Raw genomic sequence first — 18,968 nt, 5'->3', positions numbered from 1 at the left:
TGGTGCTGAGCCATATTTCTTTCTGTGTTTATTTTGCCTCTGTAATAGTTGTTGTTGTCCTTTATATTCTGTGTTACTTTTACTACTATACTTATTTATATTGTTCTGTTCTACACTATCGAACTTTATATTTTATTTAACGTCAGTAGGACCCTGACCTTCCTCGTCACTACCCGACTGAGGTTAGGCTTGACACTTACTGAGTACCGCTGTGGTGTACTCATGCCCTTTCTGCGCATGTTTTTCATGTGCAGATCTAGGTACTTCGACTCAGACTTACCATCCTTGAGGCGAGGCGACCCTTCGGAGATTTCGAGGTATATCTGATGCGTCCGTAGACCGAGGAGTCTCTCTCCACTCTCTCTTGTAGTTATAGCCCTTATGTATTTAATTTGTTTTAGACATTCTGGAGTTAGGGCACTATGTCGTATCCTTAACTTGTGATTTCATGAGATTCCGGATTTTGGGAAAAGTATTAGTTTTGAGAGTTGATATTGTGTATGCCGAGCGACACTATTAAACACTGTTTATTTCACTATTTCGATTTTTATTTGTTTTCTTTCGCAAATTGGTTTATTTTTCCGCATTATTAGGCTTACCTAGTCGCAGGGACTAGGTACCGTCATGATTGTTCACGGAGGGAGAATCGGGGTCGTGAAATTGTCAATTTGCATCACTTATTTTTACATTTATCAATTGGTATTAGATAAAACCACATATCCTTAAAACTACATTATAAGTTTAATTATTATCCAATTTTTAGGAAAAACAATACTATACCAAGGAAAATAGATGAAAATCTCGACTTCAATAAACGAGGTTTATGCTTTCAGTTCCTATACTCTGGGAATTGGGATCAATTCGGTCTTCCTTGTCATCTATTGATCAATTGTTACAAAATCGCACTGCCGAGAAATTGATCAAATCTCTTTGATAACACAAATAACACCAAGTCTAGTATGGTAAAAAGTTTCTTTGTTTATAGAAAAAAAAATAAAATATGAACAACATTAAATAGACCAAAATAGACTTGTGAGTCTACTAACTCGACTCACACCTGGCCCGTATAGAGGACATGTGGACTAGAATGGAATAGAATGATCATCGAGAAAGATGTCTAACATTAAGATTTTAATTTTAATGTAATGTTTTTGTTCTATCAAACCAATTTTTTGACAAATACTTTAACATTAAGATTTTAATTTAAATGTGATGTTTATTAAAGACCAGTGATAGATTGCTTCGATCTTTTTATGTGAAAATAGTACGGGTTAGCCAATTTTTGGACTGGTAATTAAAAAATGCCTACCGTTTGCAAAATCATTAAAAAATAACCACTATTTTGTTGCAATACGGAAAGTTCTAGTATAATATACTGGAGATTGGTGCACATGTGTATGAACTTCTAGCATATTATGTTGGAACTCCAGCAGACGAAAAGTTCCAACATAATACTGAGCTAAACTAAGAAAAAAAACCGACTATGATTTGGTTTGATATGGTTTGGTGTTGGAAAAAAAACCCGACCATAAATTGGTTTGTTTTGGTTTTAACTAAAGAAAATCAAACCGAAACTAAACCAACCCGACATTACATTTATAGAAATTTTAGATATATTTAATATATAAATATACTTATTGTGATGTAATTTATAAATGTTTCTTACACTTTTTCATAATCTTAGAACTTTTGAATGTTCCAATAAGTTTAGCTATTAATATTAGTAACTTAAGTAATGCTAACAAAAGCCCAAATCAAAAACAAATCAATACTAATGCTAACAAAAGACATTCAATTCAATACTAGGAACGACAATGTATTTAATATTTATTTTTTATTTTGCAATGATTAAGATAAAAATTCACAACGTATTTTTATTTTTGTTTAGCGTTTAGTCATCTAATTAATACTCCCTTATTAGTCTACTTATTTTAGAATGACTTAGTACTTTTAGATTATGTTTATTTTTATTATGACCTTTTAATTAGCAATATTTATATTACATAACTTTATTGTCTTTATTGTTGAATATTTTACGATAATGCCATGACACATCTCATATTTTGTATTATTTTCTTGAAAAATACCTTATATAGTTGTATCTTACTAGGATTAAAGAACTATTTTGAGCACAAGTTATATGATTACAAAACTATTTTGAGCACAAGTTATATGTTTTGTGCTACGAAGATTTTATCCAAAAAATCGAAAAAACCCAAATAATCTGAAAACCCAAGAAAAACCGAGATTGAAAAATCCAAGTTTTATTGATTTGGTCTTTAGATTTAATAACCCAACATAATTGGTTTAGTTTGGTAATTGCAAAACTCGGACCAACCCGACCTATGTATACCCCTACACCTGTGTATGAACTTCCAGCATATTATGCTGGAACTCCAGCACAAGGAAAGTCCCCGCATAATATACTGGAGATTGGAGCACATGTGTATGAATTTCTAGCATATTATGCTGGAACTCCAGGATATTATGTTGAAAGTTCAGTATATTATGCTAGAAGTCAAGTATATTATGCTGAAACTCCAGTATATTATGCTGGAAGTTCACATATAAAAATTCGAACTCCAATATATTATGTTGTAATATTTTTCGGATTTTAAATAATGTATTCGTTCAGATTTATCTTTACAAGAAAAATGACTAAATTTTGATTACTTTTGAAACTGTGGCTATTTTTCAATTACTACTTATAAATCTGGTTATTTTTGAATTTCACCCCAAATTAACCTGTATAACTTACCCTTTCCCCCCAACTAGAAAATCCACAAATAATATAAACTTATTTTGCAGGGTGGAAAAAGTTCTCTCAAAATGAAACTCCAGAATCATGAATCCCCAAGCTAAAAACCACCCAAACCACCTGATATTGATCATGACAATTCCATATAAAACAACCTACAAAATAAATTATCCTTCAAAGACATGCTAACAACATCTAGTCCAATGATGTTTGACTCTACTCTAAATCAAAAAAAATTGGAGTTAACAGAGAATTCCCCTATAGAGGATAGGATTGAACAACCAGAATCCTCCATCACACGAGGCATCAAAGTTATTTCTTTGACAGATGAAGACAGACAAAGAATTACGAGCCCTGGAAAATGCTATCATAGTGAAGTTAGTGGGCAAATGTATGTTGCACCACTATTTGAAAAAGAAAATCCAGGATTTATGGAGGCCAACGGAAGATTTCCAAATGATTGATCTGGGAGAAGACTACTACATAATAAAGTTCAAAAATAAAGAAAACATGGAGAAGTCTATTCAATAAGGACCTTGGTCCATTAATGGTCATTTCCTCTCCATCACTAAATGGAAGCCAAATTTTGTGGCATCAAAAGAGAGACTAACAACAACGGCAGTATGGGTTAGGCTCCCACAACTGCCTACAGAGTTTTATGATGGCAAAATACTTAAAAAAATTGACAATGCAATTGGTCGCTTATTAAGGATTGATGTTTGTACTTCAACCACATTAAGGGGTCGATATACAAGACTTTTTGTTGAACTCCCTCTAGAAATTCCACTCCAACCATTCCTATACGTTGGAACACATAAACAACACATTCACTATGAAGGAGATAACTTCCTATGCACTAACTATGGCAGACTAGGCCACACAACAAAACAATGTTCATTTATCAAATTGGATGCTGCGGCCAGTAAGGAAACAACCAAGGAGCAAGCAACAACCTGAATACTGAAAAATCAGCAAGAGGAGTGAAGACAGTATCCTTCAAAAAGGAAGGAAACAAGTCTCAAGAAGTAATCAACAAGATACCATCAAGCCGGTCAAAAACAACAATGGTCTAGGTATCCCCATTAAGATATTCAATGCAAGCACTGGTAAGTACCTAGATACAAAGTTTTTACAATATAAATCCAAGGATCCGAAGGAATCCATTACTCCAATGGTCATAAAGGAAGCAAAAATCCAACTACCATAGCTAAGGCAAAGAATCCGGCCACCATAGCTAAACCAAAAACCTCCTTACTAATAAAAAATAATTTCACTCTTTTAGATAATGAGCACATGGTTTTAGATGAAAAAACCAATGAAACCACCCATGGAAATAAAATGTTTTTTAATAATCCAAATAATAGTCATGCAAATGAACAAGTGTCCACCCCAAATGAAGATTTTGACATGTTGGAAAATAACGTGTCTACCCCTAAAAAATTGAAAATCAAACCATGCAAGAATACTGGGATAAATGACAAAACTACCCCTTCTACTAATACCAACTCTACTGTCCTTTCTACAAATGAAATAAAATAATTTAGTAATATTCTAGCTTAACCAAAATCTGGACAACAATCTTTCATTAAGATTTTGATAATCTTTCCCTCCCTGAGCATGTAAGCCAAATGGCAAAAAAGGATAGCCATGTCTTACAAATGTACCACAGCCATAGCCACGCAGTGGATACTATATCCATGGAAGAGAAGCCTATAAATAATGGCATTGAGCAACCAAAAGCCATGCAATCGACATCCCAAATCATTGCCCGGCCACCCAATCCCTCACACGCTACCTTAGCCCTTCTTCCACGCTTGACTTGGAGACCTTAAGTATTCCTATCTCTTTTCAAAGTGCCTATAATTCCTTCGACCCTAAGGAGACGACCCAGACTTATACAGATTCTACGGCAATACAGAACAATTGCCATGGAGAATCTACTACCTTCCCCCCCCCCCCCAACTAAAAGGTCCACAAATAATATACGTCCAACCCCCACAAGCAAAGGACTACCAATCTGTGTCGTGGATGGAAATGGGACTTATGGGCCATACAGTGTCGTTCAACCTCCAAATCAATGGTTAGGACTCAATTGTCATACTACACAACACACAATACTTAGCTCAACTAATAGCGGAAGGCATGAGGTTAGCCATGAACAACTACCTCAATCAAGTATGGCTAAACAACATCCTACAACCTCTACCTCCCTTCGTAAACCCTCAACTAGTGCATGTTGTGAGAAACCATTAGAATCTACCACCCCATTTCAATCTAATATACCCACAGAATGCTCTCCTAGATATGCCATTCTTTCCCCCAGAAACACTAACTCAACTCATTGCCATATTCATGCCATGGGAGAACCCTCCTCCAGTTCAGGAGCCTTACATTCCTCAACCACCCCAGCAACCCCCATCACCACCTCATCAACTTGCCCAAAACCCAGAATCAGTAGAAGGAGAGATGGAGGAATAAGAGGAACCACTCAATATAATCTTAACACGAGTCCTAGAGTTCTCTAACCTAGACGGGGTAAAAGTATTTCTCTTTACAGAGATGCAAGAGAAGAGGCACGTACTCAACTGCCCACTAGAATTATACAAATGCTCAATGGACATCAGACCACCTCAGGATCCAACGGTGGGGAACATGGCAATGATACTAGTGCTAGCATTGAGAAGGAACCCAATACTGGGGGCATTGAGGGAAAACAGGGAGCCACCAAATCAAAACCTTAATGTCTCTATGAATCAACCAACAAATATCATCATTTGGAATATAAGGGGTGGTAATAACAAAAACTTTAGAAGAAATTTCAGGGAAATGGTCGACACTCATAGACCATGCATGGTGGCTTTACTAGAAACTAGAATGGGAAGCCATGTTGAATTGCTTAACGACTTTGGATTTACAGAGATGATATAGGTTCCAGCTGATGGCCAGGAAGGAGGAATTGTGTTACTGTATAACCACGAGGTGGTGACTATCCAAAACTTTATCCGTAGGAATCAAAAACTTCATGCAACAATAGAGGTACTTCGTATTGGTAAACTCTGGTTTTTAGTACAATATATGCTAGTACTGATATCTGTAATAGAAATGTTATGTGGGAGAATCTGAAAAAATATTAGTAGAAATCATATAGGCCCTTGGATGGTGGGAGGAGATTTTAATGATGTTTTTTGTGCCAATGACAAGTTTGGAGGCAGACCTCTCAATGATACTAGAGCTAAATTCCTTTGGTCTAAGCTTAATAGTTGCAAACTCATTGATCTTGGATTCAAGGGTTGCAAATATACTTGGTCTAACCATAGGCATAAAAATCAGGGTCTAATAATGGAAAGGTTGGATAAAGTATTTGGAAATGATGAATTGGTAGATTTATTCCCCAAAAGTTCAATAATTTACCTTCCTAAAACTTACTCGGATCATAACCCTATCCTAATTGAACTAATACCTAGAATTAGAACCCTTCATAAATAACCCTTTCGGCTAGAAACCTTTTCGTGTAAACACCCGGAATTCCTACCTATAGTGAGAGACAATTGGTGTGACCCAAACTTCCTTAGAGCTAGTCAAAATTTTGTACAATGCATTAGAGATTGGAAAGCTAGGACGTTTGGGGATATTATGGGAAAAAAGCGTAAAATACTAGCTCGTCTAAATGGTATACAAAATTCCAAAAGTTATGCTACTAACATTTTCCTACAAACCCTAGAAAAAGGACTTAAAAAGGGATTATAATGATCTTCTGATGATTGAGGAAGATTATTGGAAAATAAGATCTAGGGTAATGTGGCTAAATGAAGGTGATGGCAATACAAAATTTTTCCACATTTGTGCCTCAAATAGGAAGAGACGAAACAATATTAATTTTTTCAAAGATAATGCTAGAAATTGGATCAATGATCCCCTTTTAATTATGTCTCATGTCCAAAATTATTTTGAAAATATTTTCACCACTTCACACAGCAAAACTAGTAAGAAGAGTCCTTTAAACCATAGTTCAAATATTGGTATTTTAAACCTGAGTGCATTAGATAGACCCTTGCTTGATATGGAAATTAAAAGAGCCATTTTTCCTTCAAACCCTTTAATGCTCCAGACCAGATGGACTCCACCTTTTTTAACCAAAAGTACTGGAATATTATAGGCCCTTTAGTTGTGAAACTATGTCATGACATTTTTAATACGTAAGTAATCCCCCCAATAATTAACAAAACTTATCTTTGTCTAATACCCAAAATTTCAAATGCTAACAACATTAGGAATTTTAGGCCAATTAGGCTCTGTAACACCATTTACAAAATAATCACAAAAATTCTAGCAAACCGTCTAAAGCCATTCCTTGATCACCTAATAAGCCCCTTTCAAGCTAGCTTCATGAAAAATAGAAGAGCTTGTGATAATGCTGTCATTATCCAAGACCTAGTTTCAAACTTAAAAAAAATTAAAAGGAAAACCAGGTCACATGATTCTTAAAATTGATCTGAAAAAAGCTTTTGATCGACTTGAATGGTCTTTTGTTCATCAGACCCTCCAATATTTCAAATTTCCCCCCGAATTCTCAAAACTCCTATTAAATTGTATCTCAATAAGTTCGATAGCAATCCTAGTTAATGTCTCCATTACAAACTTTTTTGAGCCAAGTAAGGGGATCAGGCAAGGGGACCCCATATCTCCCTATATCTTCATCCTTTGTTTAGAAATGCTTTCAAGATACATAAACCATCAAGTAGATATTAGGAATTGGGATCCAATAACCACAGGGAGAAACTGTCCAAATTTTTCCCACTTATTCTTCGCAGATGACCTCACATTGATGGCCAAAGCAAACAAAAAGTCATGCCATACCATCAAGGGAGGTCTAGATTATTTCTGCAATATTTCAGGACAAAAAATAAACCTTACCAAATCAAAAATAACCTTTTCAAAAAATTGTTCTGAAACTCTCATAAAAGATATTACAAACCTTTTAGGAATTAAAAAAAGTGAGTCCTTTGGTACTTACCTAGGGTTCCCTATCTTAAATAACTACCCTAGGCCAAGGGACTACCAATTCATTATTGATAAAATGAGAGCTAAACTAGCAGCTTGGAAAATAAAATTCATAAATATAGCAGGTAGAACAACCCTATCACATTCTTGTTTAAATTCAATACCAAACCACTATATGCAATACACATTACTGCCCAGAAAGACCCTTAATAAAATAGATAAGGTACAAAGAGATTTCATTTGGGGGTCTACAAATAAGAGGAAAAAAATTTACCTTATTAATTGGTCTATCATTTGCCAATCAAAAACAAATGGAAGACTTGGTATCCATAATGCAAATTCAAAAAATTTATGCACATTAGCTAGTATGGTATGGAGAATGCTCACCAATGCTACCTCTCCTTGGGTTACTCTATTAGTCTCTTCCTATGCATCTAGTAATGCCAAGAATAAAAAAAAATTCATTTGGAAAAGCATTAAAAAGGATGGGATTTATGCTCTAAAGGAATTATTTGGTCTCCTCACATTCTCTCGAACATGAACATATGGGAACCAATTGGATTCCAAAGGTGGAAAGTCTTAGGGAAATAGTGGAGGGACCACTCCAAAAAAAGGATCAATCTTTAAAATTAAAGGACTTATTTAATGGAGAAAACTGGGATTTTGATAAAATTTCTTTTAATATTCCTAATGATACTAAGGACAGCATCAGTAAGGTTAGAATCCGTTTAAAGGGACCAAAAAGTGACATTCCTATATGGTCACTTTCTACTAAAGGTTTTTTCACAACCAAAACATGCTACAACTTATTAGAGTCTCCAAAAAATAACCTAGTAGATTTCCAATGGGTTTGGAACCTTAATTGTCCCAATAAAATAAAATTCTTTATGTGGCACTGTCTCCATAATAGGATACCCTGTAGACAATATCCGGCACGAATTAGCTTAAACGTCGATCCAATGTGCCCTATATGCAGAAATAACTTGGAAAAATCTATAGCCCACATGTTCTTTAGCTGCAAGGCGACTAAAATTCTTTTGGGATAATCTTGGGTGGCATCAATACTATAAGGCCCCAGGTGACCACTGGCTGAACCAATTGAAATCTTTTAACTACCCAATTAGGAATAATTTTATAAATTGGGACCTCTTCTTTCCTTTTGTTATATGGTACACTTGGATAAATAGAAACAATAACAACCAAAACAACACGACTGCTCCCATCAATGGAGAATTTATTATTCAAAAGACAACTGAATATAAACTCCTCACTGAAACAAGTATGTATAATCCTCGAAAAATTCCCATCAAAATTGCACGGCAAAAACCACCAAAAGGATGGTCTAAACTAAATATTGATGCTAGCTTTGACGGTGTTATACAAAAATGTGGTCTGGGAGGTATTTTCAGGGATGCCAAAGGACACTGGATTGTGGGCTTTGGTAAACCATCATATGAATGTGGATCACTAGAAACGGAGATAAAAGCTCTACTAGAGGGACTCAAAATGGCTGAAGAATGGAGAATGTACCTGCTTGTAATAGAGACAGATTCTGTGGAGGTTATCCAATCCATCCTACAGGGCAATAGGCTATATGACGATATTGTTAATGAATGCAGGTCGTTAATGCACCAGCAGAAGGAGATAATCCTCCAGCACACATTCAGACAAGGGAATAGTGTAGCTCACCACATGACAAGAAAGGCTAAGGATCAATTTGAAGGCAAGAAGACTTTTGTTGAAGCTCCATCTTATTTAAAATGTTTTGTGGAAAAGAAACTACTAGAATAATGTATTTTTGAGAAATTTCTATCTTATGATGCTTGTAATACTCTAGCAAGCCTAGGTAATCGAAGTGTCCTTAGAGATACCAAGTATGCGTGCAATTTACTGACCCCTACTTAATTATTAATATATATATTTTTTGTTTGCTCAAAACAAAAACCTGTATAACTTGAAGCCCATGCCTTCTCCTCCTCCTTTAGCTTTTCTTTGAACATTTTTGCTTGGTTCTGCTAAATCAACCTTCTAATTTTTTGGAAGTGTTTGTAAAATTTTACTTTTTTCTTTGTCATCAATTATGGAAATCTCATCTTTCAGTAATCAATTTTGTTACCAATTTTTTGTAAAAAAACTCCAAAATACCCCTAAATTAACACCAACGAAGCTAAAATTATTGCTCTGAAACGCACACGCAAGTATACGTGGTCGACAAGTAATAAAGTGATAAGTAGAGTATCGTTACCATGAGAACTTGTGATTAACTATCAACAAAATTAAACTAAAATAATTAATCTATTCAAGCGATTTTATAAAGATTATTAACTATAACTAATCTCTAGTTAAGAAATTAAAGAAATAAGTTGGCAAACTTAGAGACGAATTTAATGGGAGAAAATATTCCAGAACTATGAGTTAGCTAACAATCATGTTGAGTCTTTCACTTAAATTTTCTAATTAATTTATCTAATTTATTTGTTGATAGGGTTAATATTACTCGTAGTATTCTCTCGAAGTACTACTCGCCTATTCAAGCTAACCTAATGCCTATATTCCTAAGAGTTATGGTTAACAAAAACGCTTTAATAATTTTCATATAATGGCCTAGCAAGGGGATTGGGTATATCCCTATCTTAATGGCAAATCCGTCCCGATGCTCAGGTTCAAGATCTTGCTCTACTCAATCTTATATGCAATCTAGAATTCCCTCTTCCGATTTCAATTATAGATTTGTAGATATTATTCAATTGGCGATCATGAAATCAAATAATTAAGTGCAAGATTAAATAAATAAACAAATACGATAAATTAAAAAGAACAATTCAAACTTCAAACCACAATGTTCATGTAGTAGCACACAACTCTAGAACTAATAAACTATGAGATTAAAGGAAGAGAAGAGAAGAGAAGAAAAACTAGTTGGAAGTCTCTTCCAAACGTGGCTTGTGTTTCCCAAAGTGAATTCTCCTTCAAAGTGGCGTCCTCCCCTCAAAAATTAGGTTTATAAACCTTTTTATACAAGTTAGGGGCGTCCAGGACCCGAAAAGATCTTCTTTAAGTCGAAATCGAATAATTTTCAAGATTGAGCGCCCTGGGCAATGCGTCGCGCTAGCTCGGGCGCTACCATGGACACTAGAATTCGACACTGGTCCATTTTCTTCTTCTTTTAGCCCCAACTAATGCGCATTAAATCCATTTCACTCCCAATTGATTTCTACATATATAAATACCAAAAGCTAGTGGTGGTAGGCTAGAAACCCATATTTTAGTCATAGTTTGCACTTTAATTACTGTGTTTTACTTGTGTTTGAGATTAAATTAATGTGAATTGCACTTATTAAATGTTCAATGCCTTGCAGGAAGTGATTTCGAGTTAAAAAGATAATCGAGAGCTAAAACGAAAGATTTGGAGCTTTGAAGCCTAAGTAAAAGCCCAATGAATTAAACCGGAATCACGTTTGGGAGTTGGGATCCAAGCCTGGATGTCAAAAAGTGAATAAAATGAATTACTTTGGAAAACTAACACTATCACACCACGTGGGGCAGCGCGGATGTGCAAATTGTTGATGCATATCAGAACTGCTCTCTGAACCTCTCCACTACCACACTGCGTGGAGCGGCAATAGGCACGGCGCACTTGTGCAAAATTCTCAGAGTATTTTTTTTATTTCGGCTTGGAAATGATAGTTTCGTTCGGTCCAATCTTACGTAGGTCCAAAAGTTCCTTCAAAAATGTCTTTTTGGTGTATTTATAACATGTATGGCTTGGAGACTCAAAGCACAACGATTCATCATTCTTTCCTCAACTCAACACCCGAGTTTGGATTGAGTTCATGTTTTCTTATTATTCAAATTTATTTGTGATGAATTTCTCCATGATAATGGAGTAGTTTCCCTTAGGGGTTGACAAATATGGTGCATTGATTGATATTTGTGGATTTTAATTTTAGTTCTTTGCTTGAACTTGTTTATGGAGCTTTGAATTATTTGCAACTTTATTCACCAGTTTATTTCCAATTCCGTTCTAGGTCGAGACTACATCTAACGCCGCCGTTAGGAAATCCCACAAGCGAAACTACTATTTATTTATCTCTTTTAACATATATGTTTTTTAATTACACTAAATTTCATGAATTGTGAAAAGTCTTTTTAGACAAAATATCAACATAATAAGTACATAGTTTGCGGTGATAGAAATGACAAGTACAACAGTATATAGGTGCTACAAATCCCCAAAAACCGGCATCACAAGTACGTGAGTAATCTAGAGAATATACAAACTACTCAAACTATTGTTCGAAAATAATAGACAGAAACAGTAAATAAGGTTGAAGGAGACTCTGATGCTATAGATTGTAGTAAGGAAAGCATATTACCTCTAAGTCTTCGTAGATGATCGGCTACACGCCCGCGTGACCACTGGTGGAACCTGTCTTAGTACCTGCATATCAGTGTAAAACTGTAGCATGAGTATGAAGAACAACACGTACCCAGTAAGTATCTAGTCTAACCTTGAAGAAGTAGTGACCGGGGTCGACTTGACACTTACTAGAGGTCAATAATAATAATGAAAGTGCATAAAGTAGACATGGTGAACATACAATAGGTATCAATGAGGCAAATAAGGCAACTACAATAAATACAACAGGAGTTCGAAACACATCACCAACATCTCATAACCAGCCGTGAAGACCCTAACTCTATTATATCCAAAATGGAACCCCGTTTCGATTATTAATCACGGCGTTGCCAAGGCGAACGACTGTATCCCATAAGAATAGTGATACTCTGTACTGTTGAGGCGAACAGCCCGATCCTATAAAAATAATGTTAACATCATACTGCCGAGGCGAACGACCCGATTCCATAAGAGTGGTGTTATGATACTGTCGAGGCGAATGACCCGATCCCATAAGAGTGGTGTTACTATACTGCCAAGGCGAATAGACCGATCCCATAAGAGTGATGTTACTATACTGCCGAGGCAAACGTCCCGATCCCATTAGAGTAGAGAAGTTTACCTGGCTCGCGGAAGTACTTGCGATGTGAGAGGACATGAATTTTTCATAGTTATCAAGTATTTCTCAATTTTCCAAAATAAAAAGGCTAAGTCAATAATTGCAACTTTAGAATCCGTAGTTTCAGCTCTATTCAAGACAATTAATACGCATAAAATACAACAATACAATTAAAAGCATGATGTGGATCTAAGTCTACCTGGACATATCATGGAATATAGCTACGCACAGACTCTTGTAACCTCGTGTGTACGTTGCTCCCCACACAAGTAATACACAATAAGATACACCTAAGGGAATGAGTTCCCTCTAATAAGGTAGGCAAGAGATTTACCTCATTTTGAAGCTCAATTCCGGTCCACTAATCCGCTCTAAAAGCCCCAAGTCGATGCCGAACAATCCAAAACTAGTCCAATATTATATAATTTAATCAATATATATTCAAAAGTTCATAACTTAGCTATTAGAGTAATTATACAACCCAAATATGAAGATTCTTAAAATTCGCCCCTAGGCCCATGTGCCCAGATTCCAGAAATTTTTGAAGATAAATATTACCCATAGCCTTACGAACTCAAATTTATAAGTTTTACTTAAATTCCATAAATAATTTCGTGGTCAACTCTTATTTTTGCCAAAAACCCTAGGTTCTTCTCAAAATCCCATTAATTTCATCATTTTTTCATGTTAAATCAACCTATGATTCGCGTATTTAGCTAAAGATTTGATAGGGATCACTTACCTTTTGATGTTGATTAAATCCATCCACAAAAAGCTCTCAAAATCACCTAAGACCAAGTGAGAAATGAGAGAAATAAAGCTAAGTCCTGTAATAAAAAGCCCTTGCACCAGTCGCATTTATGCTATCTAGTTCGCAAATGTGAAAACATCATCGCAAATACAAAGGCTAGCCAGCTCTGCCATGGCTGCAAATGCGAAGAGAGGCAGTTCGCAAAAGCGGCAGGATCTTTGCAAATGCGAAATCCTCAGTGCCTTCCCAACTTTGCAAATGTGAATGGTTCCTCGCAAATGAGAGCTCACAAATGCAAAAAAAACTTCGCATTTGCGAGGCTTGCAGCACCAGCCCAGAAAACTAGAAAAACTGAAGTCGTTCCACCCCTCCGAACGTGTCCAAAATTCACTCGAGCCCTCGGGGCTCCACACCAAATATCCACACAAGTCTAAAAATATCATAAAAACTCTCTCACGTGATCGAAATACTGAAATAACATCTAAAATCATGAATCAGATGCCAAAATGCATGAATTAAATTATGAAACTCAAAACTTCTAAAAACACATCCGCGCGTCCGGTTCCTATCAAATCAACTCGGCATTATGCCAAAATTTGCATGCAAGTCATAAATCACCATACGGAACTATTCTCAGGCTTGAAATCCCAAACGGACCTCGATGATAATACTAAAGACTACTCCAAACCAAACTTAAAAAACTTGGAAAACCTTCAACGCGCCAACTTTTAATATTAAGCGCCGAAACACTCATGGGTCATCCAAAACCCAATCCGGACACACGCCCAAGTCCAAAATCATCATACAAACCTATTTGGACTGTTAAATCCCGGTTCCAAGGTCGTTTACTCAAAACATTGACTCAAGTCAAACTTAACCATTATAGGCTACTATTAAGGAACTAAGTGTTCCGATTTCAACCCGAACCCTTCCAAACCTAAACTAACCATCCCCGCAAATCATAAAATAGTAAAAGAACATATGGGGAGTCTTAATTACGGGAACAAGGATCTAGAATGCAAAACGATCGGTCTGGTTGTTACAACCAGTTTATTTAATTGTAATAGGAATATTTTGGTGATTATATCTGCATTATTTTGTTTGATTTAATTCAGTGATTCTTTTAAGTAATCTAAAGAGCTTGTTGATTAGTTGATCAAGTTAAGAGAATATTCAAGAGACATTTTCCTAAAGACTAGTCCATTAATGCATGCTTGCATATTTTCACAGTGCTTATATTAGTACACCTCATAGAGTTAAGAATCTAATCCCTATGGAGACGATAACTAAACTATACTATCTTTGGCTAGCGAGCATCAATTTCGTGTTATGTTTTGTGCTCGTCAAATTTTGGCGTCACTGCCAGATATTGGCAATAACTAGTGTTCAAATTAGTTTTTGGTGCTAATTTAGGAACCAATTTTATTTATTCTTCACGGATTTTCTCTTTCGCGTGCAAGATACAGTTTAAGCTCTCTCGTGTATGACTCGATCTTCTTCTGAGGAAGTGTTTCAATTTCACGGCCCAAACTGGAGGGCCATGACTTGAACTCGGGCCATACCTGCCGAGCACCAACGTACATTTATCTAACCTTTCTTATTATCCAGAACAGCTGACGAGATCAACATAAATGGTAGACATGAATCCTAAACAACCAACAATGACATATAATGGCATTAACATATATAACATGGGCCAACAAGGTTGTCATGAAGCTATAAATAAGGTACGAGTCGACAAGCTACCATGAGAGACTATGCAAAAAAACCGACAAGGCTATCCAAATTATACATGAGTCGACACCTGTCTATGAGCCTCTATAGGAACATAAGTGCTGCAATATTGTTGGAACAGTGCCCCGACATACCCATAATGTCTATAACAAAAATTCATACCAAGACCACAACAAGTCCAGAGAAGGGATCTCGCCGATAACGGCTGAACTAGGTAGCCTACTGTGGTGGGGAAGCTTCATCTACCTGTCTATCAGGACATGAAGCACGACATGCAGCGTCCACAAATAAAAGGGGCGTCAGTATGAATAAAGTACTAAGTATGTAAGGAAGGAAGCATAAATAAGAATAGTAATGTAAGGAGGGATAGAGAATATACAACTTGTAACATCTGAGTGCCTTAAAGGACGATTGACATGAAATGCATGATATATATATACACACACACACATGACTCTATGAGCATCATCATCATCATATCGTACCCGGCTGTAATAGGCTCGGTAAAAATACTCGGAATCATAAGGTTCAATAGAATCGTACACGGCCATGTGGAGCTCGGCAAAACACAACTGATCAGTGGTTTGACAATAAGTATCATACCCGATCCATTATAGCGCAACTTGGTAGAGTAAAATAGGTACATATATATAATGCATACTGGACTCATTGGGATCACATTCTGAACCTTTCGGAGTGACATAAGGTTGGTACCTTCCGTACATGTTATTAGGAATAACTCTTCATCATGAATCTTATAAGAATAGGGAGTACCAACAACATTGATAACATAAGAATAAGAGGAGCAACATCAACATCATTCGTTCCATAAGAAGGGAAACAATATAAGTACTGTTAGCTTCTAAGAGTGGAGTATCTTTGGAAGCTCGTTCAGTACAATATGCACAATCAGAATTGTGCAAAAGAAAGAAAGAGATAGCCTCACATACCTTGTACATACTTCCAACTTCAATCTATGCAAATGTCACGACTCCTTTGTCTACAATAAGAGAAATGATAATATCGTTATCGTTTATGCAACGTAACTATTATATGACTTTCCAAAAGTTAAGAAAATTACAACCTATTTTAGGATGAAACGAACAACACCTCCCCTATTTATATGACTTTCCAAAATTTAATAAAATCACAAAACATCCCAAACAACATCAATAATAATCATATTAAGCCTAGTTTAACAATCCCAACGAGCGGCAAGCTCGATTTGGGACTAAACAACTATAGTATTAAACCCATTGTTCCTTAAAGAATTTATCAACAACATTAACCACCACATATTCAATTATACCTACTAATTTTATCCACAATACAACTTTAAAACAACCCCACAAAAGTCCCACAATTTCAGCAACTCAAAACTTATTTTTTCAGATTGCTAAAACACATTTTCGACATGTATTTTATTTCAAATCGAGCAACACAACTAACAGTACATAATTAAGACTCTTCTCACATAAAAAATCAATGAATTTGACCTAAAATTATGTTCGCAACCAACCAACAGTGATGCCACAAAAAATAATATACAACTATTTCGAAACTCTCAAGTTCTAGTCTTCATGATCTAGCTACAACTCATAGATGTTTAGATGAGGGAAAGAGAAGCATAAACTTACCTTGGAATAAGTATAACCCATGAAATCTAGTCTCTCTTCGTTCATAACTAGTCCCCCAACTCAGCTACAAGAAGGAGAAAGGGAGTTTAACAAGTTGTTAGGGTTTTTCGGCAATAGAATCACGTAGTATCACCCGGAATCACCTTCAGTTTGTGTGGATTTTTGGGGGAGGATTTGTAGGGTTTAAATCTAAAGTTATTAGTATGAAATATAAGTGAAATAAATGATTTAATGCACCCTTTAAAGGGCCCCTTGGCTGCCTTTTTTTGGGGATTTATTTGGTCCCTTCATTTAAACAAGTAGGTGACACACCTACTAATCTACGTAGTCTTGCATAAATGCTAATATCTCTCAACTCCGACATCGTATCGACAAATGGTTTAATGATTTTGTAAACTAAACTCATAGATGTTAGATTTGGTGGGTGGATCACTCCGTAATTCAAAGTATTTTGAGAGAAAATCTTAGTAACATTAGACCTTAATTTTAAGTAAAAATATGAATGTAAGTTGTGACAACTTTTGTCGACTTTTGTTTCATAACTTGCTTGACTTCAAGACTTATGATACGGATATTATATGATTCAAATGCCTTAAAACACGACCTCCTTAGTATATTAAGCACCTCTAGTTTTACCCAAAAATATGGGTTACAACATCGTTGATTCATTTTACTTCTAACTTCTAATACTTGTTAACCACTCTTATACACTATGGTATCATTTAAGAACAATAGTATTAACTTTTTATCATCTCAAAGATAATATCTTCTCGAATTTACATTGACTAACTTACGCGTTATTTAATGTATGCGAATATGGGTTGTAATACCCTCTCCACCTTAGGAACACTCGTCTCGAATGTAAGGGTTTATGGGGAGTCTTACTCATCATGGATTCCGATGGAAATTTCTTTCCGAGTTTCCCCTATAAAATGGACACTGGCCAAACTTGCAAGTAGTTAAACCAAACTTATGGCCTCACAAGGCCATACAAAGCATTATGGATGTGTAATTATTTGCCTCATAGAGTTATTTCAGCTTCCATTGCATCCTATGTTCCCCTGGCCTCCTCGTTATCTTCAATTTGGAATAGGTAAGGGTATTTAGACTTTATCTACTTTTCCACTTCCCATGTAATTTCTTCCGTATTCTCGTTCCTCCATAATACTTTGACAGAAGCTACATCCTTTGTTCTCAGAATGTGGGCTGTCGATCTAAAATAGCCACTGACACTTCTTCATATTATACATCCTTCGTAACTTGTACATCTTTAATAGGGATGACCCGAGAAGGGTCCCAATACATTTTCTCAATATAGATACATGGAATACCAGGTGGAAAAATTCTAATTCGGATGACAATTCTAACTCATAAGCAACCTGTCCAATTCATTGAAACATCTTGTACAACCCGATATACCACAAACTCAGCTTACCTTTCTTCCCAAAACACATAACACCCTTCATCGGTGAGATCCTCAGGAAAACCCAATCACCAACCTCAAACTCCAGATCACGACGTCGGACATCAGAATAGGACTTTTGTCTGCTTTACACTTTCATCAGTCGTTCTTGTATAACTTTCACCTTCTAAATGACTTGGTGAACTGAATCTAGCCCATATAATTCTATTTCACCAACTTTGAACCATCCAACTAGTGATCTACATCTCCTCCCATACAACACCTCATACGAGGCCATTTTAATATTGGAATGGTAGCTATAATTGTAAGCGAATTCTATGAGTGGCAGATGGCCATCCCAATTGCCCTTGGAATCTAGAACACATGCTCTTAGCATATCTTTGAGTGTCTTAATGGTACGTTCTACTTGTTCATCAGTTAGCAAATGGAATGCAGTGGTGAGATTCACTTGTGTGCCTAAACCCTTTTGAAACGATCTCCAAAAGTTAGCCATAAATTAAGCTCCCCAGTCTGATATAGTAGATACCAGCACACCATGAAGCCTAACAATCTCCTTGATATACAACCTCGCATAATATTCAGTCGTGTAAGTTGTCTTAACTGGCAGAAATTGGGCAAATTTTGTAAGTCAATCAACTATCACCCA

General features: G+C 36.0%; 1 protein-coding gene across 1 annotated transcript; it reads left to right on the top strand.

Moving 5' to 3' along the window:
- The first annotated feature begins 9,040 nt into the window (after positions 1-9,040).
- On the top strand, positions 9,041-9,550 carry LOC142181940 (uncharacterized). Its single transcript, XM_075255643.1, has one exon. The coding sequence runs from the start codon at positions 9,041-9,043 to the stop codon at positions 9,548-9,550; it is 510 nt and encodes a 169-aa protein (XP_075111744.1).
- The last annotated feature ends 9,418 nt before the right edge of the window (positions 9,551-18,968 follow it).

The sequence above is a fragment of the Nicotiana tabacum genome, chromosome 6, assembly GCF_000715075.1.
Source record: "Nicotiana tabacum cultivar K326 chromosome 6, ASM71507v2, whole genome shotgun sequence".
NCBI lineage: Eukaryota > Viridiplantae > Streptophyta > Magnoliopsida > Solanales > Solanaceae > Nicotiana > Nicotiana tabacum.
Note: the sequence above shows the minus strand (reverse complement) of the source record. Positions and strands in the feature narration are given on the sequence as shown.